The sequence below is a fragment of the Lagopus leucura genome, unplaced genomic scaffold (genome assembly GCF_019238085.1).
Source record: "Lagopus leucura isolate 7727_CA_CO unplaced genomic scaffold, USGS_WTPT01 Super-Scaffold_100017, whole genome shotgun sequence".
In the NCBI taxonomy this organism is placed as follows: Eukaryota; Metazoa; Chordata; class Aves; order Galliformes; family Phasianidae; genus Lagopus; species Lagopus leucura.
Genome location: NW_024962271.1, coordinates 13,941,204 through 13,967,515, shown reverse-complemented (window position 1 = coordinate 13,967,515; position 26,312 = coordinate 13,941,204). Strand labels below are relative to the sequence as shown.

The 26,312-nt window shown below is 37.5% G+C and overlaps 1 protein-coding gene across 6 annotated transcripts in view; it reads right to left on the bottom strand.

Moving 5' to 3' along the window:
- SLC6A2 (solute carrier family 6 member 2) overlaps positions 1-26,312 on the bottom strand; it is a 74,722-nt gene that overhangs the window by 11,020 nt on the left and 37,390 nt on the right. For 3 of the 6 annotated variants that reach the window (XR_006180188.1, XR_006180189.1, XM_042877135.1), the window contains exons 6-13: positions 23,566-23,669; positions 21,419-21,543; positions 20,577-20,689; positions 17,675-17,803; positions 15,033-15,132; positions 10,289-10,389; positions 7,229-7,396; positions 5,800-5,871 (exon numbers count right to left, since the gene is read on the bottom strand). Coding sequence is in view for 4 of the 6 variants with exons in the window: in XM_042877135.1 (XP_042733069.1) it covers positions 5,800-5,871; positions 7,229-7,396; positions 10,289-10,389; positions 15,033-15,132; positions 17,675-17,803; positions 20,577-20,689; positions 21,419-21,543; positions 23,566-23,669 (912 nt within the window). In the remaining 2 variants the exon portion in view is untranslated. Of the gene's footprint in view, positions 1-2,856; positions 4,237-5,799; positions 5,872-7,228; positions 7,397-7,794; positions 7,862-10,288; positions 10,390-15,032; positions 15,133-17,674; positions 17,804-20,576; positions 20,690-21,418; positions 21,544-23,565; positions 23,670-26,312 lie in introns of those variants that run through there. The other 3 variants (XM_042877136.1, XM_042877134.1, XM_042877137.1) reach the window with 2 other exon arrangements.

Sequence of the window (26,312 nt, the reverse complement as noted above, 5' to 3'; positions counted from 1 at the left end):
GGCTCAAAATGCAGGCATAATTCCTTCAGGTAGACTTATATGCTGTCATTGGAGCTGTGACAGCTGTTTATGTCTGGGAACCTCAGGCCCATTTAAAATATTTTAACTGGACAAAACAAATAAGACATTTGTAAGCCTCATCTCTTCTGAAGTCCCCGATTTATGGTTTAAATTTGGATGTTAGGAAAGAGATTGTTTGCCAATGCCTCATGAAACGTAGCAGAATCAGTCCAGGACAAGAAGAAAAGCTACCAGCTCCAAAAAAGAAAGTATCTTAATGACAACTGTATTAATCATAAGAACTGTAAAATAGGCATTAAAAGAAAAATGACTTTCTACGTGCCCTTCTCCTACAACCTAACAGTCCAAAGTAAACTTAATTCATGTCAAAACAATAGACCAGGGGAGTGTGTATATACACAAGATGTTTGAGCTTGACTTATTTAGTAATAGCACTTAAAAGTTATTTTGCTAGGAAGAAATGGCCAATTACAGGGAACTTCCTCTGGGGAAATTACATACAACATACATTGCACGTGCAGTTAGGGAACATGTACGATAGTAACAGCCAAGTATTTCTCCTCCTATATTCTATATTTAAAATATTATGTTTGATCCTGGATTTCCTGCAAAACCCCTCACTATGGTAAGATATCTTTCAAGTGTTGCCAGGGTGTATGCATCAGCACATGAGAGCACAAGAAAGACTGATGAAAAAAGCTTTGGTTCAGAGACCAAACACAAAATACAACTATTGCTTTATGGGCTGTTGCCCATGAAGGGCCTACCATCTTTCTACTAGATTCTAAAACCCTGGAGTTTTAGTATTTTAACTACAGAAAAGTAACAACTGTAGGAAAGATTATCCTGCTGGATGACAGCAGAAGTACAAGGTAAAATAGAGGATCTTTCTTTGGCATTAGTTAACTTTAAGACTTGGTAAAGCAGCGTGGATTTCAGGCAGGTCTTTTTCAGTGACAGGGAAGAAAGGAAGGTTGGTCAGAAATGAGATGCTGATGTATGACAGCTGCTGCCTTTATCGGATTAAAACAAAGCTTTCAAGACTGTGTTTTTCTAGAACTGTTTAGCTATCTATTCATATGCTTCACCCAATTTTCTCCGTGGCCTCGCTACCAAAACAGCCAACTGTTGATGACATTGCATCTTGAATGAGCTTGCAATCAAAACTTTATTTTTTGGAAGTGGGCTGTTTACTTCATCAGCGTAACTTATCATTGAAGGGAGATGTTTGGGGAGAACCAGTCCCCAGAGTGGATCTGCTCCCACAGTAGATGGGGAAATGGTGAGCTACTGCTTGGCTGAAAATCCAAGACTTCCTTGGAGGAAGACTTGCAGGTAATTACCTGGTTAATAAGAACCTGACTGGGGGATCTTATTGACAGTGGCTGAACTAAATGAAAATGAGTATCTTAGTGGCATTTGATATTTTCAGTATTGAAAATGTATTAGGGAGCTCAAAGCTGGAGTCTGAAAGAAGCTGAGTACCAGAGTTTTGCCTGTTTTTATATACCCAGTCTCCTTAAAGCTTTTTTGTTACTTGAAAGGATATTAGTTTGTTTCTAACAGCATCATTTATCATCAAGGAGGCATGAGGTAGTTGAGCATCTTATTCTATGGGAATCAAGAACGTTGCTCTCCATCTCTAGGACAGAAGCTGTCATTTTGGAGAGACTTTCTCTGGACAAAATCTTGAACTTAAAGCCGAGCTGTGCAATGCATCATGAACTATCTTCTTCATTAGCGCTATTCCTGGTAATAGATTTCTTTCTCTCTCTGATTTCCCTGTTTTCTGTTTAGATGATAAGCTTTGTCTGTCAAAGTACAGAATAAGGTGGCAACGGTGCAGTGGAGTCCTCTAAGTGCTCTAAGTATTATAGTAAACTTAAGAAGTTAAGCAATAACAGCAATAAAAATAATGAAGTGGATCACTACCTTGGAAGTTGGTATTTAAAATGCAGTCAAACCCTGAAATGCTGGATGCAGCTTATTTCACCCTCCGTAAAATAAATTTGACCTATTTCAGAGCCAACTGGTGATGAAACAACATTTTCTGTGTGAGTGGTAGTGGGGTGTCTTACAAGTGAGCATTGGTGCAGGTTGTTAGCATTTACAGACGTGAGCAAAACCATAAATGATGTGAGTAGCTGTTAAAGCTCCATATCAAAGAGCCTTCCAAGAGTTTTGGAACTTGGTAACTTTGTTAGATTTCTGAACCTCGCAGATCCAATAACTGAAGCAGCTGTATTGAAAAGTAAGCTTTATAACAATTAAAAGATCTCCCTCTAGTTTCGCAAACAATAAAAAAGGGATTACCTACAAAGCTGGTGGAATGGTGGGTTGTATTTTTTTTCCTTTTCCCCTGTTCTTTGGAGCAATTGACACTTAATTACAGAACTAGAACAGCAGCCTTTTGAAACTCCTTTATTATTGAAATATATTTAATAACATGGTTTAAGCCACTATTGGCCATCAGCTGGGCCAGAAAGCGTCTGCCTTTAGAAGTAGTAGACAGTGTCCTTTGGATTCAAAGCCATATTTAAATAAAACCTCTGCTTTGTCACACAATCTCTTTAAGAAGAAGAGATCGTGCTCAATCCTTTCCAAAGTATCGATTCTGTTGGAGGAAAAGGATGCATAAGGAGAGAAGTTTTCTTACTGTTATTTTGAAGAGAAATCGAAGCTAAATAAAAAAGGCTAAAATCGCTTGGGGCTTTTAAATTGGACTATTTTAAGAATAGGGGAGGAAAAAAAAACACAGAAACCCCCAACAATTGGTTTATAAATAAAAAAAAAAAAGCTCCATCCTTTAAAGCGATCTCTTTAAAAAGAAGCACTACATACGTTTAAAGAAAAGAAGCTGAACTGAATATACAGAGGCAAAACAAAACAAAAAGAAAAAAATACGAGAGGTAAAGTCCAGAGGTAAACTCCAGGCTGGATTCAGTTGAGAAGCTACAGCTTCTGAAAAAGCTTATCGAGTAATAAATAACTGCAGGAAGTAACTGAGCAACCACATCTACTGATCACTGGGAAAATGCTACAGTGGTATGTGCCACAGAATGAGAACAGCACCCAGATGCAGAGTTTATTCTCTCTCTTTTAGCTTGCATAATGCTACCAGAGAAGAGCAGGAATAGACTTATCCTTCTAAGCTGTTCAGTACAATCTTGCTATGTTTTGGTAGGTGAATCCAGTAAGAGTATAATAATAATAACGCTTTGCTTACAATAGAAGAATAAAACTAAAGTTTGGTATTTTGGTGCTTCTGGGTAGATTTAAATAATTCTAAAAATCATTATCTCTTTCTATGTATTTTATATATGCTACTCTATTTGACACAAAGTAAAACAAAAAGTTGGATGTATGACTATTTGTATGAAATGTTTTACAATTAACTGAAAAAGTCAGTAAAGTATGGATCATATGATAAAGCCATTTTAATTGTTGTCATAATATATTTTCACTAAGTACAGTGTGATATTAAACTGGATTCTGTACTTAGTAGCTCCTACAAGGGTTCTGTTCCTGCTACTTCTCAGCCTGTAGGATTAAATGGACAGGAAATGGCACAGACATATACAGTAAAGACAACCTTCTTCACCAAGAGAAGAAATTAATAACAAACCACTGAAAATGAAGTACTGAGTCTTCATTTCAGAAGGATGCAAACTCATATCCCAAAGGATAGCATGGCAAGAAAGCTAATGACATTAATACATAGGTAAAGTTGCTCTTTCCTCACAATTGAGATGTACCCTTTCTTAGATCTAAGAACATTCAGTTCTTGGTTTAAATCAGATCGTATCTGCAGTAATTATTACTGTCAGAAAAGTTGAATTTGCTTCTTCATGATAAAGGAGCATTTAATGTACTGTGATTGCTTTTTTTTCTCTACTCCCCCCTCCTCCACTTCTGCTAATAGCAAAACTCACAAGTTTTGGTCACGTAGGGATCTCATGGCACCAAAAGATACAAGAAAAAATAAACAGAGTCTTTAAAGATCATTTGAAGCCAAGTAATAGAAGGGAGGCATTGAGAACAGAGAGCAGACGTCTTCCCTCAAAGAGTCAGTAGGTAAGCTCTGAGCCAGCCTGGTCCAAGCATCATTGAGGGAGCTTTGAACTTGACTTTTCTGTATTCCCAGTTTAGCTTTAACATTGTTTTTTTTTTTTTCCCTCAACCTGTTGGTTGTCATATTGTTAGCCAGTGTTGAAGCTGCAAGGGAACATAAGTGGTTGTTTAATAACATTGATTCAAGAGATGCTTAATAGTTAAAGATATTTTAAGTGCGTTGTTGACAAATACAGAATCACAAAGTCTTAAATCTACTGATGGGTTTCTGTGGATTCTAGTCAGCAGTGAGAAATGTGCTGAATTTAAGAATTGTTAAATTGGGATAAATGGGGATAAGCTTTCAGCTTGGTTTGAAAATTCAGACCTGCTGAGTGCTGATGTGAAGAAAGCTTCTGTGCTTTTTGGTTGGTCAGTGTTATGGAGACAACTCTGAACTAGCCATAAAACGTATTCCTAGCTGTATAGCGAAGGCGCCAACAAGTTAATATAATGTGCCCTGGTCTTTGGCATACTTTGAGGGATCACTAGGGATTTGCTTCAAAGTATATTTTTCTAATTTAAGCAAAATCTGTTTGCTTCCTTTTTTTGCCATTACTTGGAGTCAGAAGTATAGTGTAGCAATCACTACCTATCTCCCTATTCATGTAGGAACATTTGACTGTATAAAAATGATGTTATTACAGCTGGAACATGAAAAATCTTTGAATAACTGAGGGCAGAAATAGAGTAATGAGAAGGAATGAAGAGGTGCTGTGTTACTGCACAATCTTGGCCACGTTATATACACAGTGCTCACAAAACAGGAAACTGCAGGGTTTTTTTTCTTTTTCTGTACTCTGTGAATCTACACTTGGATTCTTTTTTTTCTGAAATTAAAAAATATACTTCAAACAGTATTTTTTTCAATATTTTTTCAGAGCAGGCAAAAGGCAGATTTCTTTTTTCAATATCAGTGTACAAACCCCCACTATAATATCTGGGTCATGTTTTGAGGTAGTGTGCATAATTGTAGTTGCTTTCAACTTTGAAGCCAGAAAGTGGTCCAACATGAATGCTGATAACAGTAACAAGTTTCATATTTGCATCCTTGTTATCTTCTATGAAAAGAACTATATTTCAATAAGGCCATTTTATTTACTAAAAGGAAAGCAGTATTTGGAAACATAGGATGTATTTCATGGCTGCTTAAGAAGTGTCCAGCAGTATTTTCAATCAAATGTATACCTGTGGGCAGTCCATTCCATGTAGTTCAGACCATTATTTTGTCTGTGTACTGACAGTGGATGTTTGGTTGCTTTTTTTACCCTATTCTCTGATAATCTCTGATGGAGATTAGAAAATCTGATTTTAGATTGCTGTGTAATAACCAGGGAAGAGGATGTGACCTATTCAGTTACATGTTATAGTCTGGTAACATATTCATCTTGTGGTGAGATTTTGCTGTACTCGGATATATGACCTAGGATATTGGATTGAAGTGATCTGTAACGTTATCAATTCTGCTTAGCTATTTCATTATGGAGTGGAAGGAGGGTGCCAAAAACCTCCGAACAGCAATAGGTACACAGAGATCTGAGCCTCCTGCATCCCATCATGCTGGCAGAAATAAAAGACCGCAGACCTGTGGACATCTGCCATATGGAGGCTGATGCAAACCCTGCTAAAGGCAGGAAGGAGACAAAGCACAGTGAAAGGAGTACAAACCTTAAACTGCCTGACGTTTCCTTGGGCCACGAGCTGATGTTCATTTTCAGGTGTGATGCAGTAAGCTAGTCTCTAAACCAGAGAGAGAAGAGAAAAAAGTCAGCCATATGAAGTGGGATTATGTCTGTAAACCCCAACCTATAATGGGAAAGTGTGAACTTTATTTAAAGCCGTAACTTAAATGTTTAATATCACTGCATCATGTGTCTTTAACTTAGTCACTGAGAGATCAAGCTGCTTGTAAGCCCCCTGATATTAGCATTTAATATAAGACAGAGTAGAAAGTTTATGCAAATACTGAGTCCAAATATTTAGCAAGTGCATATGGAAAAGAACACCAGGAACAAGCTGGTACCGCAGGCTTTATGTCCCCGGAACTCACACTATTAAGGCTGCATTTTGTCAAACTTTGTACTGCTAGGAAATTCATTAGAAATAGGATTTCTTTAATTAAGTGCCTTTCTGTTATACCGCTGCTTTTAATAAGATGGTCACAAATTGTTACTCCTTCAGGTTTTGCTCTATTCAGTTCATGCAGCATCTATGTTATGGCTTAAGTGGGTTTACATAGTGGAGGATCCTGCTGCTGAGTGCCATGGTTCATTTACTGAAGTACAGAAGTAAGAGGCTGGATGATGATACAATAAGCAATGCCTTTTAGTATAGGATTTAGAAGTGCTTCTTCATTTCTGGATCTGTTTCAGCACCTTGATGTGTTGAAAATAATAAAAAGATCTGCATGAGTTCAAACCCTAGCAAAAGATAGAAGCAACTCCACTAAGGAGAGGATAAGGGAACATATCTGACAGAAATTAAAATACTAAGTAGCTGGTGTTAAAGACAAAATACGGGGCAAAGTGGAATCTATTGCTCTGATCCAGTAAAGCATTATTACTGTTATTGCTGGATGCTTATTACGTGATCAATGGCAATCCTGAATGTGGAGCTATTTTGAGGATGCATCTTGCCTTCCCAGCATGTAGATTTGTGTTTAGAGACTGATGTAGACTCTATGATAGGAGAGGTCCGAGTTAACTATGTTTGCACATAATGGTTTATAACACTACCACAGCACAGCGTGATACCTTGGACATGGTTTAGTTTGTAACTATGTGAAGACTATAACTTAGAACCAAATATAAAGATAGTAGTTTGTACGTTTTTTGTTAATGAGGAATACTTTTTCTCATCAATCAGGTTAACTACATGTATCAAAAATCAGTTTTAAAAAATTATGCTTTCTGTAAAGAAAATTTCTATCTAGAAACAGGGAAAGGATGCAGTAAACCCCCAGTGCATCAGAAACTGAATCCAAAAGGTCACTCATAACTAATAAGTTTGGGGAGCAAGAGAAACAAACTGTCACATTAGATCCAGCCATTTCATTTCAGAGCAACATTTAATGACATTTTATTAGCATTTCACTTACTTCTTTAAAGGTCCCACGCACATTCACAAATTTATAGATAATATAGGCAGGCACAAGTATCATTGAAGATAATGCTATTCCCCAGCCAATGCGATTTGCCCAGAGAGGGAAGGTGTAGTCATCATAGGTCAGAGGTTTGAAGTTTATTATGCTGACTATTACAACAAACTAGGGGAGAAAAAATAAAATCAACCATTGCTTTGAGACATGAAGAAACTTAGTGGAAAACAGATTTTGTGTGTTTGATTAGGCAAGCACCCTAAGGAGTATTTAAAGTTGGCTTCACCATTTACCTTCATCCTATTTATTTTGTGCCTCTAACTGCTTACGCTGTTGAAGTTCATGCTGCGTTTGCTGAGATTAACAGTTCATTTCAGCTGCTCTGGACACTGACTGCTGGATCTTTTACGGGGAAGATTGAGTTGTTGTCCACTATGGCCTCACTTAAATTAGCGTTAAAGGAATAAAAACAAAAATCTGTAATTAAGAAAAACCTCTTCAGGATCTCTTGTTTTTCCTGCTTCTCAGAGGTTTTATTTTCTTAGGAGTTTTATACCTGTTTTCCAGTGAGAATCATGACGTGAACTCCAGCACAATTCATTTAGTGAGGGAAATGCCATACAGCCTTAAGGCCTGGAAGACAAAGGTGTTTGATTTTTATGTTTTTGTTTATTTGCCTGTTTTGTTGTTGTTGTTTTGTTTTTTTAATTTGTTCTCGTTTGTTGTTTCTTTTCCTCCTGCTGCTACCCTATCCAACACCAGGACTGAGAAGGAAAGATTAAGGTACCACCCTATTTCCTTCATTTTGTTTTCTTGTTAAATCCATATGGATTGTGTACTCCTCAGAGTTCCTTGATTTGGTTTATTGGGCCTGCACGTTCTCTTCCATGTCCAGTTTCAAGCTGTAGAATTTTGAACTTAGGATTTCAAAGGCTATGCAAGGAGTGTATGAGTTAAAGGAAACCAACAGTATAAAATTCCTAGACAAATGTTCATTTCCTTATGAGATTTCCTTGCTGTGATGTACACAGCAGCAGTTTGTATGGAGAAAATGCTTCAAGGAGATGTTTCCACACACCAGTTATCTGGATGACCCCAACTTGCCTTTCTTAGGGAGAACTGTATTTATTGTTAGAAACTTTTGTAGCATGCTACCGGTCACAAACAAGGACAAGTTGTGGTAGGAAAATATGGAATTGTTAAAGGAATAATTATACTGCAATCTTACGATTTTATAGTCTTCTCCAATTTGTTATGAACTATATACATTGTTTTTGGTTTTTTGTAAACTTGTATAACAGTGCTCTAAGAATATAAAGCTTTTATGCAATTAATAGTCTCCTTAAATCATAGCAAGATCAAATTTTCATTCTATTCACCCTGATGTCTTGATTTACAAATACGCACGGCAAATGATCCCAACACAAAACCAATTATTTCTGAATCTGAACTTTACACAGAGCAAAGAAAGGATATATTGACACTTCAGGATATTTTTTTCCTAAATGAAAAGCACAACTGTTTCATTACAGATCAAGTGGTTTACAAGGTATAATTAATACATCTGCTCAACATAATTAATGGGTATAATTGCATGCGACTTATTCTAAGGTCTTATCCTATCTTGGTGGGAATCCTGGTGCCCTCCAATAAAATAATTTACCAGTGAAAGATGTGTTCTAATAGATGTATTACAAATGCAGAGATTTTTAATCAGTGTTTCTGAGCATGTTGCTCTGATCTCTATCTTAAGAAGTGGTATGTGTAATATATACTTGAGAAGAGAGAAGTGAAATCTAGTAGTAAGTAAAAACTTCTGACATGTTTTCATCTTCCTGAACTGCTATATGTAATCATTAGTAGATGGTTTTAAGCTGTTGGTATGATACTTTGCTTCTGGAGGAGTGAAAGATTTGCAGTAGCCAGGTGTCAAGATGGGAAAATGAGTATATACAGTTGTGTCTATGGTGATTCAACGCATGGAGGCAAAGGCTGTATTATTTGTCTTTAAGAAAAAGATCTGCAATCCTGATCAACCTGAGTGTCTGGAAACAAACTTGATGCCCAATACATCTCTTCTTGGAAAGACAGAGTTTAAATTAAAAGTTAGATTTGACATATCTAATAAAATCAGAATGAGTGAGCCTTGGCGCTGAAGATCAAATGCACAGAAACAAGTAACAGAGCCAGAATTACGGAAAAGCAGATTGAACGTGGTTTCAGTAAGCACAGAACCCCAGGGAGAGTCTGCAAAACATCTTATTACTGGAATTAGGGAAGGCTGGCAATGGTTGCTTTAATTATGTGTGAATCTATTTTAATATTTTTCTTAACATTTTTAAATTGGTGCCTTCCAAAAAAACAGTCTGATTGGATTTGGTATAAAACAGTGTCATTTCATTAAGGTTTTATTTTTCTATTTCACTAAAAATTTCATACAGTTTTGAGGCCTTCTGCATTGAACTTTCTTGAGATTACCCTTTTAATCCTGCTTCAAAGATGAGGCCAGCTACAGGAGGTTGCAGTTTTAAACTGAAATCCATAGTAGCAGAAAGGAGAATGGGGAGGGGTGATGAACCTGAACATTCAGATGCACTTTGCTATCATTAGGAAATAAAATTATGTAAAGCTTTAGTAGTAAGGGAAATTCAACATTGTTGACTTCAGGTACATCACATATGCTCAGCCTTTTGCCCTAGTAAAATCTCTTATCCCTGGCTAGTTTATTTTTGCAACAGAAATATGTTTTTATTGTCCATAGATGCTGGGAGCACACTGCATCTAGCTGTGTTTTTAGTATTCTCTAAGAAAACTTGCTTAATTTACATCTTGAAGAAGTGAGGGAACAGAAGAAGACCACAGCCACAATTAGCTTCTCCTGAACAAGCAAAATGTTATGCACAAAATACAACCTGTGCCATTGAGGGGAGGAAGTAATTAAATTGTATTCACCCTGAGAGTGTCAGGCATAAAAGAACCACCTCAGATTGATAACTATTGGATATTCTAAGAAAGACGTGCTGGCAGTTATTTGATAATGAAATAACAATCAACACTTACCAACAGAAAAGCAGGGCTAACAAACTTCCAGCACAGTCTCCAGTAGAGGCCTGGCTTGAAGCCCATCATTTGTTGGATATCTTCACTGAATCTGTCCACACCTAGAAGGGATGTGGAGATCAGACTGGCATTAATCTAAACTGATGAGGTGCTGGCCTATCCCAAAATACCAATCTTATTTTAGAAAGACTTCCAAATGAGAGAGAAGTACAAGACTAAATTGATTGATTTTCAATGAATAGATGCATCTTTGATATTACTATGAGGATTGCTCTGAAACCAATGCCCCCTAGTTTATTATGTTGGCCCGTAACATCACAGCAGATGATGGCGGTATGGCAAAAGAAGCTGAACTTTCCCGCCAGTATTCTGTTACTTCTTGCTGCTGTGTGACAGATGGCAGCAGAGGGGCACTCTGACAGAATGATGTCTGGCATGGAAGCGTGAAGGAAATGAAAGTGTGTCACTGAATTCTTCTGTGTAGAAGAAGTGGTCCCCATTGACATTCATCAACACTTGCTGAAGGTTTATGGAGACCAACCAGTGGTGGTGTGCATTTCAGCAGTGATGACCGCAACATAAAGGATAAGCCATTTTTTGGGTGGCCACATATAGCTTTCCCACCACAAAATGAAAATTGTCTTGATCAGCTCATCCATGCAAACTGGCTACGGTGGTGACTATACTGAAAAATAGTGTTTTGTAGCTGAGAACTTGCTCTATCCAGTAACATTATTATGCTCTTTGTATCTGTTGTAGTTTCTATGGAAACAAATAGGAGGCATTACTTTCAGAGCAGCCTACTTTTGTCCAAGAATTAAGCACCTGTGAGCACTTAGTCTGTCACAAATAGCATTACTGTTGGAAAGATAAGCTTAACAAACATCTGGCACTTGATTTATGGACTTCACACATTTTTTGTAATAGTTGTGGACTATTGTAACCTAATTATTCAGCACTACTGTGAGTGTATATATATTACACAAACTGCTTTCTGATATTGATGTAGATTTGTATGATTCATAATTTTTCAAAGGAAGTTGTATTAGTTCTGGTTAGTGGCATGCTTTACTAACTTTTCAGTTTCATTAAATGCTGCAGATTTTTAATTACATAATGACAAATGTCATTTCATTTTTATCACCTTTCCAAGGAAATGGACAGGTGCTTCTTCTGTTCAGTGTAAATATGTGCAAAATAAACCAGCAGCTCTTGATATTGTCTCTTTACAAGACTCAGTACATTTAGCAGGCATGAAGTAGTGCACAAGACTTGCTAGCAAAAATCTCTAATACCACTCCATTCACAACTGTGTATCTACCTGCAGTGGGATTCACTGCATCACAAATATAGGGAAACAGAGTCACCACAATAACATTTTCAGCAACTGTGACGTACTGGCCAGAGGGGAGAAGAGCTACCAAGTGCCAGCTTTTCAGTCTTTAGTGTTCTTTGAATCCATATAGTCTGAGATTTCGGATGTATGCTGGTACATATGTGGGTACTTAGTACTTCTGACAGTCTGAGTATTAACAGCTGTAACGATGGTAAAGGGAAGCCCTTTTTTGGACGAATATGAGTACAATGTAAATAGCTGCAGTAGAAAATTTCCTGCAGCCAACACAGAAAGGAAGATCACTTGACCTTGTAGACTCATTCACAACACCATCTAGACAGGCAATTCACACTGAAACAGTTGGTTCTACTCAGGACAAGGTAAAAAAACAAGTTTGCTACCATAAGTTACTTACTGTTGTGGAATTGATGTGTCCTCAGGAAGGAAGTAAAGACATTTCACTCAGTCTCCTAATTCCTTTACAGATTTACATTGAGTGTCATGAATTACATGTATAAGCACTTTAGCACTTTTAGTAGAAATAGAATAGGCTTTTTGTGAGTGGCTCGTCATTTGATAGAGATGGTGTATTGTTTGCTGTAATAATAGTTTCTCTTTGTGTGGACCAGTTTAGTAGTGTTTCTTAAATAATGAGGGCAGCTCAAGTATTCCCTCAGGAGCCAGGGATATTTATTTACAAGGTCTGGACTCTTGAACTTCTGTCTCATTGTGAACCTCCTCCTCCACTGCCTCCCAGTATTACATACAGGTGAAGCAAAGTAGTCAAATTTAAGAAAGGATCTGTAAATGCTCTTTGAACTCAATCTGATTCTGTTTGCAGTGCCTTCTGTGAACTTCAAAGTGACTGAATTTCAGCTGCTTCAGATACTAAGAGTTGAAATTTGTTGTTGAACAGAAGGTCAAATACTAGGACTAGATTAGGTTATCTGAATAAATTTTTTTTAGATTCCAGACAGATGTACTCACAGTTCGAACAGTATTTTCTGTCCAATGTTTACTGAAAGTGGGGTATAAGTAGGCCCTATTCTCAGGCTGCTTTTTCAACAGCATGTTTTTTCAATATCATAGTCTTCAAATGATTCTAAGAACCAACCTGTGAAGTGGAAATTAGCTTTATCTACTAGTGGGGCTGCTCACTTCCAGTTGTTTGGTGATCCCGTAGGATAACTCAGAAGGATATACCTAAACTATGAGTGACTCTTTCAGTCGCAGGAGGAAACTGATACTGCAAACAAAACTCCAGATTAGTTGCCAGAGAACTGGTGTGAGGTATGAGAATAATCTCCTTCATTTTCCAGTGAAAAACAAGAAAGATATACATACAGTCTACGACCAGCCCCATGACTAAATACACTAAATCCAAAGGGAATGAAAGTGTTATTTCTGAACTAATAAACTTTGCAGTTGCTTGGGAATGTCTCTACTGCAACCTTCTGTTAAACAGTACAGAAAATTTGACCTGCTCTCTATGTATGTCATGTTATATTGCCAATGGAATCAACATGGAAAAAGAACGATGAGCAAGAAGGTGGGAAACAGATTTGGCTATAAATGCTCCTCCTAGGATGGGACAGCATTCTTTTTTTCTCATTGATGATGCGGAGACCAGAGTACAGAGAGAATGGAAGTCGACACATTGCCAGTGCTTTCTGCAGTGGCCACACGACAGAGCTCTGTAAGTCATTTTGCTGTGCAGGCAAAGCAATGTGAATTGCACAGAAGCTCTCAAGCAGGTCCTTGGCTCGGAGGTGAAATTTTTCAGTGGCCATAGCTGAAATATTTTATTGGCATGTTTTCAGAAAGTGGTGAAATACTTTCAGCAGATGATCAGAGCCTTACAAGCATTCATTCTATGTTGTATTTACCACTTCTGTCTTGTTTAACTCTGTATTCCTATGTAGTTCTCTTTCACAAGCCTGGCTTATGATTATTTTTCATTTGGAAGGTAAAAATTAATAGTAATGCCTTGAATTTCATGTATTTGATTTAAATGAATTTAAAAAATCAAGTGAACTTGCACTGAAATAAGAAAGTAGTAAGAAAAAAGGAATTTTGAATTAGTTTAGAACCTATGATGATATTAGGTTTGCACAAGAGGAAAAATGGTAACAGTTACAACTAACACATTCCTTGTATTAAAATGAACTTGCTTTCCCTTCTCCCTTATGCATTCAGGTGTATTTTGCAACAGATTTCACAATAAGTGAGCATAGTAATAATTTGAACTTAATGTAAGATTTTCCACGTTTTTATCTCTGCCAAAATGTCAGTGCTTGCCTTCAGGCTGGCTTAATGTTTTGCTGGGTCATCAAGGCAACTGGGGTCTATCAGGAAAAAGAGGTAGATGAGGCCATGCCAGATTTAATCAGTCAAAGTCTTAAAAACAGGACCTGGGGCTGCAAAGAGTTCTTTGTTATAAAGCAACAGGTCATATTGTGTCAGTAAAAGTATCTGTCAGCTGCTTAAGACAAAGGAATAGATGCTTTCTTGATTATGGGGGAGGCAGGAGGGAGAAGGGAAAGGATGGTGAAGGGCAGAAGTTGCAATGTTTACACAAAGCCTGGCTGAGCTTGGTTTAGCCTGGGAATCACATCCAAAGCCTAGCTGTTGTAAAACACAATAAATCCTAGTTTGAGAGTGGCAGATAATAACTTGCTTTTACTAATCTAACAATATTGTCATGTGTCAGCTTCCAAGCTAAGTTAACTCTTCTGCATTCAGCTCTTTTTATAGGGACAAAAACAGTTGTTGTGTCCTCGTATATTTTGAGAGAACAGTGTAAGAACTGCTAGCTCCACAGTGACACTGGGTGACAAAGTCAGTACTTTTACAGAAGAAAAAGCTTTCAAGCTTTAGTTGAACAGCTTTAGACATGAATGCTTCGTGCACACGTCAACAGCTTTTAATTGTAAGAGGATGACTAGAAGAATATAGTGGTGTAGTATAGGTGAGATAGATCAGTAACTGAGGTAGGGAAATGGCAGTGAGGATGATCATGCTCAGATCTGAGTCATATTAACTATAAACATTGTCTCTGAATAGAAATAAATATGACTTTCAGGTCTAGAACAACCTTACTAGGAATTAGGGCAGCTAGTTCAATAGAGACTTCACTGAGTGAAAAAAAGGAGGAAAAATAACAGTTTAGGAAAATCAATCTAGCATCAAGAGATTTTATCTGCAGCTGATAGTTTGGACTGTTGAAAGAAGTTGACTTAGGTATGATACAAGATTTTCAGTCTTACATGGATTATAGAGCTCATGACAAGTTTGTGATTAATACTGCACTCCAGAATATATTTCTCTTATCCATCCAAAGGAGGGGCTCCTCTAAATCACACTTCCAAAATATTTACAGTGCTGTTGACAGTAAAATTAATTTCTTACCATAAAACCAGGAAACTCCAATCGCCTCCATTAAAACAGCAAACAATATTGAAGTCCCAGCTGCAAATGTGTCCAGAAGTGTGAGCACATAAATTCCACCCTAGCATGCAGGAGTTAAAAGATGCAATAAACCAAAGTTACAAGTGGAGTAATTTCGGTACTTCAGTAACAAGTTAACAGAAATATGCTCTACTTAAAATCTCTTAACCCAAGCATTTTAGTACTGGTACTGCAGACATGGGTGCATGTGTACATACAGCATAGTGAAATCAGACTTGAAACCTTTTTAATGAACTGCCCTTTCACCCGTGTTCTTGCTGAAAGAGAAGCCTCGTACAACGTGATTAAAGAGTGTGCTCAACACTGTGTTTTTTGTGGCATTTGAGTGGAGTTTGAGGGAATGCTCAGCAGTTTGTAGGACTATCTGAGCCCCTAATGAAAAGCTTCTGAAATTATGGGCAGGAATGGAGTGCTGCAAGAGTTTCCACAAGGTATTATTGCTCACTTTGTTCCCAAGGGCTGTAGTCCAATGAATCTGTGTTAGATTGATATCTCTTTTCCACAACACCTGTGAAGGGAGCAGTTGCACGCTAAGCCTGTGGGAGCAGCTTTGAGCCGTGTGATTTCCCTGCAATTTCACTGGCAAGCTCCCCCCCAAGTGAGGAGAGCAGCCCAGCTCATCTTCCTGTTCTGCAGAATGTTTTGGATCTTCAGTGGCTTGTGGCTGAGAACTGCAATGGCAGTTACTAAACTCTTATTCCGCTGATTTTATTTTTAATTTTGAAGTTGCAATTTGACAACTTTTTTTCTTGATCTACAAACTGGTACAAATTTGTTCAAATTACAGCTCATTTTATGGAAGTTGAGCGAAAGAGGAGTGGAAAAGCATGGGATGTTTACTTGTTTCAACAGGATTCAGAATTCAACTGAATATACTTTGTCAAATATAAGCTACTAAAAATTTTCATTTCACGGTATATTTCTGTTAAAGTCTTTTTTTCACAATCAAATTTAAGTTGCCTACACCTGTTCAGAATTGAGGGGAACAAAAGTATAATTCTCTGTTTTTCCCACTGGTATAAATTTTGTACTACGGAGATCTCTAGATGGTTTTAATCTGTGCAGTCTCAGTTTTATTTTTTCATGGTTTTCCAGAACAGCTGTGCTTATTTGCAAGAGTAGAGAAAACAGTACTTAGGCCTTGTCTAGGTTTTTAATTCTGTGGGGATGTCGGGAAACTGAATGAACTTTGATTGTTGTGTTAGAAAATGCTTATTCAATGGCATTTCAGTTTGACCTCTTGTTTTTGTTCTACACTTGCTCTAAATGAATGCCTTTGCTATCAAAGCTTAGCAAAGTGAATAACAGTTTTGTTAGAAACATGTTTTGAGGATACAGCCTCAAATTTCCGGAGGATGAAATCAAACAATGTGATGTTATCACAAGGGTTTTTCTCAGTAGCTTGTACACATTAGAAGTAGTCTTCAGTTATGCACACCATTGCATTTGGACAAGCCTGGGCAGCTTAGTGCATTCCATTTGGTGGAGAGATCTTAATTCCAAGCAGGTGTCATAATGTGACAGCTAGAGCCAGATTGTCATCTTGAACTGCTTTAGCCTGCTTGAAGACAGTGGGGTTGCACCTGTTGGCACCTGTCTGTGTTTCCAGCCACTGAGTTTGTACTGAAAAGAAGTTTCTTCTCAGTTGCAATTTAGGATGAAGAAGAATGCAATCAAGTCTTTAGTTAACAATAAGAGGTAGCACGATAGTAAAAGGACAGATACAATAAGGTTGGAAATGTTGGGGTATTTTTTAGCATAAATAGATCTTGGTTCGTTACACACGAATGCCATCTCAATAGTTCTAACAATTGATCTGATGACTGTTTCCATGAAGGGAGAGAAGTTCAGCACATCTGTTTTCACTGTGGCTACCTCACATCTCACTTGTTTTCTGGTAGTCTTGACATCTCGCTTACAGAATGTTTTTCTTTTTTTTGGCAAAAATCATAAGGTGTTCTCACTGAAGGTCATCCAACCTAGTACTCTGTCAAAAGCCTGGTGAAGCAAAGCATTCAAGAGAAAAAAATCCTCAGAGTAATGGTGGTGAAAACTACAGCTGAACATCCAGTAGTCTGTATGATTTGTATGGTGTTAAGCATAAGAGTTTAGATTGAAAAACATTAAGAAACACACGAGGCTAAGGAGATCATTGCTCCAAATTCGTCTCATGTGAAGTAAATGCTTCTGATTTGCTTAAAAAAAAAAACAAACCAACCAAAAGAACCCAAAAATCCAATAACCAAATATCTGATGGACTGGTCACTTGAAATCTTTAATTCCTCGGATTGGAACTAATTGCTCAATGTAATTTCATTTAAAGCCCCACATAACGCTAGGAGCACAAAAGTTTCCTTGGAGTAGAGGCTTGTAGGTCTAGTTGATAGCTAATAATCTCATCTAAAAAGAGCAGAGAATTATCATGTAGGTAAGGCTAATAATAATACTCTGGCCATGAGGTTGTTTAAGAATTAAAATTTGTCTATAACTAGATTACAGTCACCTGAGCCTCTCTATGTCCATCTGGTGAGGTTAACCCTATTTTTGAGGTATCTTGTGATGGAAACTGTTGTTGTACTTACATTGGTGATGCAAAAAAGGGCAAGAAGGAAAGTGCCAAATGAAACTCCAAAGGTGAAGAGCTTTCTGTGCTGCTTCAGAATATGGAAATCATCTGCCAGGCCAGTGATGACAGCCTCCATTCCACCCATCTAGGAAGGGAAGGCAGAAGCTCTGGTTAAACAGTACCGAAAAGTTTTATGCACAAAGACTGTAAATAGCTTATGTAATGAATTCCCAACCACTGCATGATTTCTGACATTTCATATGCACATCACTGGCCTTCTGAGGTAGAATCTATTGTCATAGGTAGAGAACTGAGTGAGGGAATTGAGCATCCAATGCCATGCTTGCTGGCTTGATTTCCCATACCCTCTGCTGACAATTTGCTCTCTCCACCAGGATAATAAGATAGCAAGATGCTACTTTGGGAAAAATAGTATCCATTTAATAATGCTCAGGAAGAAGTTTTATCTTAAGAAGTTAAATTACTTAAGAGATTTTTTTGTGTACAGAGAAAGATGCAGTTCACACCCAGGAAAAAGGCACTGAACACAGACTGAGTTTAGCCATTGATTAATCAAATCCAGTTAGACAGAAATGTTTAGGAAGGCTCACTATATAAGAAGTTTGATCTTATTTTTCTGTTGATAATATGAAATTATTTTGTTTCCTAGAAGTCAATTCTGAGCTTGATTTGGAAAATATCTTTCCAAGTTTTCATTGCAATTGCTGTGTTATATAGGTAGCTGTGAATTTTCTTTCCACTAAGAAAATTCTGCCCCTTCTCCACAGAGAAGCTATGGGGAAATTAATTCCTCTTTCCTGTCATGATGCATTTATTTAATACTTCATCATTTTTTGAGGAGGCTGGATGCTGTGTGTTTTCTGATGTCAAAAGATCATGGCAAACCCTGGAGTGCTTTGTGCAGTATAGGAGTCAAGAAGTATTGACACAATCCGCCGCTTTCCTTAAGATTCCTTTGGTAATAATGTGGTGAAATCAGCATCTCTGGTTCCAATAGTAGCAGAGCTGTCTCTCTAGTATATGGATGATTTCAGTCAGCCAAGTTGCTGAGGGCAGTGAAGCTTTTTTCCAAAAATAATTAATGTTCACAAAAAGTGTTGCAAAACCTGGTGTGGGTTTGTGCTTCCTAATCTCTGGGGGCATCAGTGAGTGTTGTGCAGCTAAGAGGAGGTATTATTTGATGTGCTTAGAAATTGTTACTGTGTTGATGCTATAATGACAGTGGTAAAGTTGAAGTGGAAAAAGATGGTTTGTATTATTTTGGCTAAGGACCAATTCTTAATGTGTCACTGTTTATTCCATTTGTTAATCTCCCATGTCAAGCTAGATACATACTCCAAAAAGTGTTTGCAAACATTTGTTCCATTTCTTCTCCTTTCATTGTTGCTTGCTAAAACCTGCATGATCAGATTTCTCTTTGCTTAAACATTTTGACAGTTCTGTTTTTGTACAGATGGCTGTATATTTCTGTGCCAGTGCAGGTTTATATGCCTATAAAACTGTTTGTATATAATTATTCAACTACAGCTTTGGGATTCTTTGATTTTTATCTTCAAAATTTTTTAATTTCCCCTCGAGGTACTTGATCAGGGAGAGAGTTGAAAAGACCACGATAAAAGATACTGGACAATCTGAATTTTCTTCAGTAATGGTGATTAAAAATACTCCTGAACAAAGCATTAACAAGTGCATCCTTGCTCCTTGTTTCCTCCTCCAGTTATATATTAAAAGAGCAAAATCTGACCACGGTTTAACAGCACGTAGTGTTTTATTTAACTTCATAAGAAAGAGCTTTATGTGATTGCAGGAAAAGTGTGTTCTACAATCTAAAGCCTTGTCTTTGTCACTCAAATGTTTCCAGATATTGTCTTAAATTTACCACTATTGCACAATTAACTATTTTAGATCTAAACGTGGATCTTCTTCTCCCAGTTCTGCACTGTCATTCGTGTCTTTCCATTGACCTGAATCTTTTCTTTCCATCCTTCACACTTAATTCTACACGAAAAATGACTAAGCTACACTACCAGATATAATCTGGGCTGAAACTTCTGAGTCAGGATGTAGATTTCAGGCCTTTGGGGTAATTTCTGCAAGGCTGAAGTTTCTGTGATTGTGAGTATCACGGTACAGTATAAGCCATCATATTGTAGAAAGGTCAAATGTACTCCTTCAGTGTTGAGCAACAGCTGGAAAGTTTAACTCAATACCGAATTTATCTGCATATTTTTTCATTCCTAGTTACTGATTCTTATTTCCTCACTGTAAAAACAGGTGTTTCAGTATTTCTCAGTCTTCATTTTATATTAGTTAGAATTTATATAGTAAGATAATGAAATGAAACTGCCATGGAAATATTCTGATACAATTATTCTGATTAAATTTACAGGAAATTCTGTATTACTGCTTTTAGGAAGAAATAAATAAAACAGGCCAGCATCAGACATTTTTAGCGGATGAGTGCAATTGAGTGCATGTGAAAATCTCTTCCAGAAACTCCTCAGTGCCACACTGCAGCTTGTATCTTATAAGTAGAGTCCAAAATCTCATTGCAGGTTCGTAGTAGTAGTTGTTCATAGCAGCGATGTTGGGTCATACCTTGGAATAGTAATAAATATTGATGAACAGCCCTTCTCAAAGGTCATAAAAAAAAGTGATGAGCTTTCTGGCTTGTAAGTTACTTTTATCTCTTCCTAAACCTTTTCAATATTGTGAGCCTTTAATTAAATATACTGCAAGGAGTAATGCCATTGGTATGTTGGCTGTGACTGAAAGCAGATTCAGGGAGGGTACACAGTGTTTATTTGAAAAGCAACAAAACGGGTCTTTCAGGTAGATACTTTTCCTGTTATAACTGTAAAGGAGAATGGTCAAGGCTAGAAGGAAAAAATACTCACAGAACTATCAATGCCAAGAGTAAGGAGCATGATGAAGAATACCACAGCCCAAAATGTAGATCCCGAGAGAGTTGAAATTGCCTCTGGATAGAGGATGAAAACTAAACCAGCTCCTGAAATAGAAAGGAAAAAGAGAAGTAATACAAAAATATGTCTCTTAACTTCATAAAAGTGTGCATTTTAATGAGATAAGGTATGACTAAGTTGACTCCTACATCAGTCCACATCAAATTCTGAGTAACTGTTAAAACAAAAACTTGCATTATGCAAGAAATATATCCAAAGTACATTAGTATTTTACTCATCACAGTTTTGTAGATAAAATCCATTACATTCTTTTTGCATTTTTAATAATCTTTTATGGCATTCACAGTCTTACTGGATATTTTTCGGTTATGTATTAGAAGAAGATCCTTGTGGGTGCAGACTATGCTGTTTGACAAGAGAATTCTTGGATGTGATAAGTGAGATGTAGGAAATGAGACCATGGGTGACCTGTTACAAGTGAAAAGACTACAGCAAACCTCACCGGAACTACTCGAAACATTTACCTATAGCATTAAAGAGCAACGTTCCTCCATGATTCTATACAGTGGTAAATCTGTTTGCTGAACTTGTGATGGGCAAGGTGCTAGGAAACCTCAATGCAGCAGAGCTGAGATGAATCAACACAGTTTACTTCACATTTCAGCAATGCATCTACACACAGTTTTAGTTCCAAGTAATGTCACACAGGTCACTTCCATGAGATTTAACACTTGTTTGAAACAAGTATCAGCATATTTGCAAGGAAATGGTGGATGAAAAGGAGGATTAAAAGTAGTGTAAAATTCACTTCTTACCTTCAGTGGCTACATCCTCAATTTTAACTTTGTGCTCATGAGCCATATAGCCCAGTATGGAGAAAATTGCAAATCCTGAGATGAAGCTTGTGACACAGTTAATGGTACTAGTCAGCAAAGCATCCCTAATGATGGAAAGAAAAATAGCCCAGTAGAAATGAAAACAATATTAAGGTGGGGATTGTTACAAAGCAGTTTCACAAGACTGTTTCCAATTATGCAATTGTTATGAACATCAAGAGCTCATATCAGCATACTACGCTACGAAATGACCTACTTCTGTTTCCTAATTTGTTTTAACGCTGACTTCTGCTCAAAAAGAAAATCAGTAAAGCTATATTATGATACCAAGGAGTAAATTCATCATCCTGGTAGCCATACTATAGGAAAGAAGTACCCTGAGAGAGCCTCATTAGGGAATACTTGAAATAGTCAGAAGCAATTCATGTGAGCAGATATGCAGGAACATTTTCAGATAACTCCAGTGCAGTTTTAGCAAGCTGTGTTACCACTCAGATTAATGATAGTTGTCTGTTGTAAGGAGGCCCCTTCATCTATGAAGCTGGCTAGGCATTTAAAAAACAAGCCCACAACTCACTTTTTAAATCAATTTGTACAATATTTAACCTTTAAACCAAATTGGCTCTTGAAGCAAAGCCATCATTTTTTCAATCTGCCACAATATTATGACAGACATGTGTTTTCCTTTGTATTAACAGCCCCTATCACCAAACATAGCTTGAGGAAAGTCTGGCCATGGTCTCTAATGTAGGTGCCTCCCTAACCTGCAGGATGGCTGACAAGTAGCTGCCTGCTGCACGTGACCTTTAGAATAGAGGGAATATCTCTGTGAACGTTAGTGATGCCAAACGGTGCTTCAATAAGCAGAAAGTAAATATTTCCTTTCATCAGTAATGCTACCTGGAAACATAGGTGGCAAATGCCAAATTTTGTTCTCTGGATATTGGTATGCTTTGACAACACTAGACAATTTGACAGTGAAAGCCGGTCTTATCAAGTAACACTGGACAAATTTAGCAAGCTAAGAACTAAATAATATGATTTCACATATAGTCTCTGGTATTTTCATAGTTTCAAGTGTACTTTTCCATTTCAGAGTAAAACTCCTGAGAATATAGAAGAAAAAAACTTTTATAGAGGAAGCTACTTGTGAAGTTAATGCAAAATCAACTGCAGGAGACAATAAGTGGTATTTGGATGATTGTTGTGGCTAGCCTTCCAGGTGAAGGGTTCTCAAACCTGCTAGTATCACCTACTGTAAACAATAAGGGGATCTAAAGTCACTCCTGGTTAAGTATAAAGTTCTTTGAAGTCAGTGAAAATATTCCATGCTTTTAGTTTCAATCCATTTATATTTAAAGTTCAAATTTGTATGTTCTCTTGTATCCTTGGTCTTGTGGTTGGCAAACCTGCCCACAGCACAGGGAGGGGGGGAAGCAGATGATCTTTAAGGTGCTTTTCAACCCAGACCATTCTATGATTCTGTGATCCTTTCACTGGAACATTTTTGCTCTCCGTCAGTTCTCAATGTATTTATAATAAGTGTTCTTTCTGCATTTATATTGCACGGGATTTTTTTTTTTTAAGATGCTTGTTTTCATTCCAAGATGGAATGTTAACAAAACTTCTAAACGTTGGGAGTTCTCAGGAGGTGCAGAACAGCTTTGGTTGGATTTCCATGGCGGTGATTCAGCAAAACACTTAAAAGCTGACTTGATTTAAAGTACATTCCTAAATTGGAGCTCGACATAAAATATCGAAACACTCACACAACACTAAAACAGTTCTAGAAACTGGAGTCCTTCTGCTTTTAGTGCCTGGACCAATAAGCTTTAATCCTCTGTTCGCTGTTGCTCTTAATGGTACGTTTGAAAGGCAAACACAAGCGCAGTTTACACAGCTGTCCAAAGCCTTAACTCTAATCCCACTCTGTTTTGCGGTGCTGCAGATATCTTGGCAGGTCCCTGTTGCTAAAATTTCAAGACTGTTTCAAGTTTTGAGTTGGTTGCTACGTCTACACAAGTCTGACCATCATTAATGACTGAAGTTTAGCATTTATTCCTGCTGCATTTAACGAATAAAAGAGTATTATTCTGAAGCAGTAAAGAAAGAATAGCTTGTCTTACCTGTAACAGTTGTTGTCAAACTTATTGTAACTGGCAAATGCAATTAAAACACCAAACCCAGCTCCTAAGGAGTAAAATATCTGAGTAGCTGCATCAATCCATACCTGCATAACGACACCAACATTGTCAGAGCGTCAGTTCAGTCTAAAAGATACATCAGGCAAATGAGAAGATGGTAAAAAGCTACCAGTATTGAACATAAATGATCAGTTCTCATGCTCACAGAAATGTTAAGCACTGCTCAGCACCATGAACTCAGCCCCAGCATGTAGCACGGGCATGGTCTGAAATCCCTGAGCAGGAAATGGTAAAGGCTAACACAGTGGACAAGCCTGCAGAGCATGCATGCTACTGCCTCTGTGGGGAGTCCTCTTCGCTCTGTACTTCTGAGCTTTTGATGAGTACTGAACTGATCGCTTGAATTCTTCTCCTTGCTGGTAGGGGTGCATTTCCACTACTTCTTGTTCCAAGTTAGTTTGGAATGTACAGCCAAACACCTAAAATAGTTACTGGGTCAAGAGTTACAGGTCATTTTCTTTCCCATAAGAGAGCTTTATTCATGGCATGTAATTACGCCTTAGATGATGCTTGCTTTCTTCAGATGCTGGAGCATGACTGAAAGGCTGTGAACAGAACCAACCAAGTTTGTTTTTTTTTCTGCTTTCTTTCCCATTTGTTTGGAGAAGGAGTTCCTCCTGTGATAGTCATTAAACGTCAGGTCAGACACAGATCAGACATTTTAAGAATTGTCCGCTAGAGAAAACTTTTTAAAATGCTCTAACGTTTTCTGAAATGATCCTCCAGCATGCTATCCACACATGATGTGCAGACAGCTGTCAGGAACAATGCCACAGTGCTGGTCTCCTGGATCAGAAACCTGGACATAGTCTCCACTGATTAATAAGGGTTTCATTTATACAGTTGTTGAACAGAGATATTTATTTAAATAAGCACCTTCTAGCTAAATTCCTCAAGGGCAACAGTCAGTAGAGTGAATAATTCCCAGCATTTCTAAAAAGGAGATCTTCATCTTTGGCTAAATCTGCCAAGTGCTTGAGACTACAGAAAGCATCGGATTTTATTTTCATCCCTCTCTACGAGATCAGACCCAATTCATCTATTTAGCAGGGAGACTCTAATAAATCTAGGATGCTTATGAACTCCGTCCAGTCCATCTGGATGTTAATGTCAACCCTTCATATCTGACCCAAGCCAAGAGCTTTATCCAATCCTAACATGATGCATGGGAGCATTTATGCTAGTGATCTCTGTTTTCCCACTGTAGATGCTGTCAACTACTGCTTGCTGATGACTGAAAACTGCTCATTGAGCTCTGGGTTTGAAGATAGATATTGAGAGTTGGTGATTACTTTGAAGAGCAATCCATGATGTTTACTGTGAACCGGGGGAAAGGTAGATATGGTTGCATTTCGTATAGGGATTAAGATTATGGATTTTTTACTAAATAGGAATGTAATCCTCTAAAGTGAATTCCTTGCTCATTCCTCTTATACCCAGCTATACCTTAATGTTCTGCCTCCACACAAACGCAGCGATCAAATAGGACTGTACTCTTCAAAGGGAATTTTTGTGGGTGAGTGCAGGTAAAAATTGTAAAAATTCCTGTATTTTTTTCTTTTTTTATTCTTTTTTTTTTTTTTTTTCCTCCAGAAAGCACTTTCCATAAATTGTATGCCTGAATTTTTTTAAATACTGTTTTTCCTAAGTTATATTTAAATGTGTGTGCTACCATCACAAAGCATTTATTGCTAATGGCTCTTCCGTGTCTTGCCAATGAAGTCGTACTCATCATAATTCCCCTCTCTTACTATTCAAGTATTGTTAAGTCTCTGTGTAAGTGCTGTTGCAAGTAAGAGATCAGCAGGTGTCTATCAAAGGAGTTTTACATATGTTTAGTTGTCCAGTAAAAGTCTTTGCTCATAATTTCTATTTCCTAATCACCTACTAGGAAGATCAACTTAAATGAAAAAAGAACAGAAACTAGAAACTCTCTTAGGACTAAAACTAAATGCAAAGCATCTTTGTTATAACAAAATGAGACAGAAGATGATCACTGGGACTGGTTCTTCTGCAGTTTATGTCCATAGTCTATGCAGAATGTCTTCTGATTGATTAATATTAAAGTATTTTACAGTAAGATACTGTTCATATATGCTCTGGAAATGAAAAAAATATATATATCAAACATTTTGTAGCTGACTGTAATCAGTCTTCCCAGCTTTCTTTGTGGTTGTTTATACTATTCTATATTTAAATACACATTATTTTCTTGTGTATATGGATTTAAAGAATTACTGTAGATAAGAAACAATTTGTGCACCTCCAGATGCTATACAGTCTTCAGAAGACTTGTTAAGGTGTATGAAAGAGTGAGTACTTCTCAATGTCTGATTTCACTCCATACTTAATCCCAATTCATTTAGCAGAACAGAAATGTAACTGCCCTACATGAACGTTTATTGTATCCTTTTGTGCACTGGGGATGATTATGGGACTTTCATAGCTCTCAGAATTTCAGCAAGGAATGTTATTGGGCATTGGTATAACAAAGAGATCCTCAGGGGAATATTTTCTTCTCTTTATAAGAGATCATTTGTGGGTTCAATATCACTGAGAACTGAGGTGTCTTAGGGCTTTCTCACTACTGTTCAGTACATGGCCTTGGAAAATGAGAGGACCTTGACATGGATCCTTTGCAAGATGCTTTAGTGCTTTGTGCAGGAGCA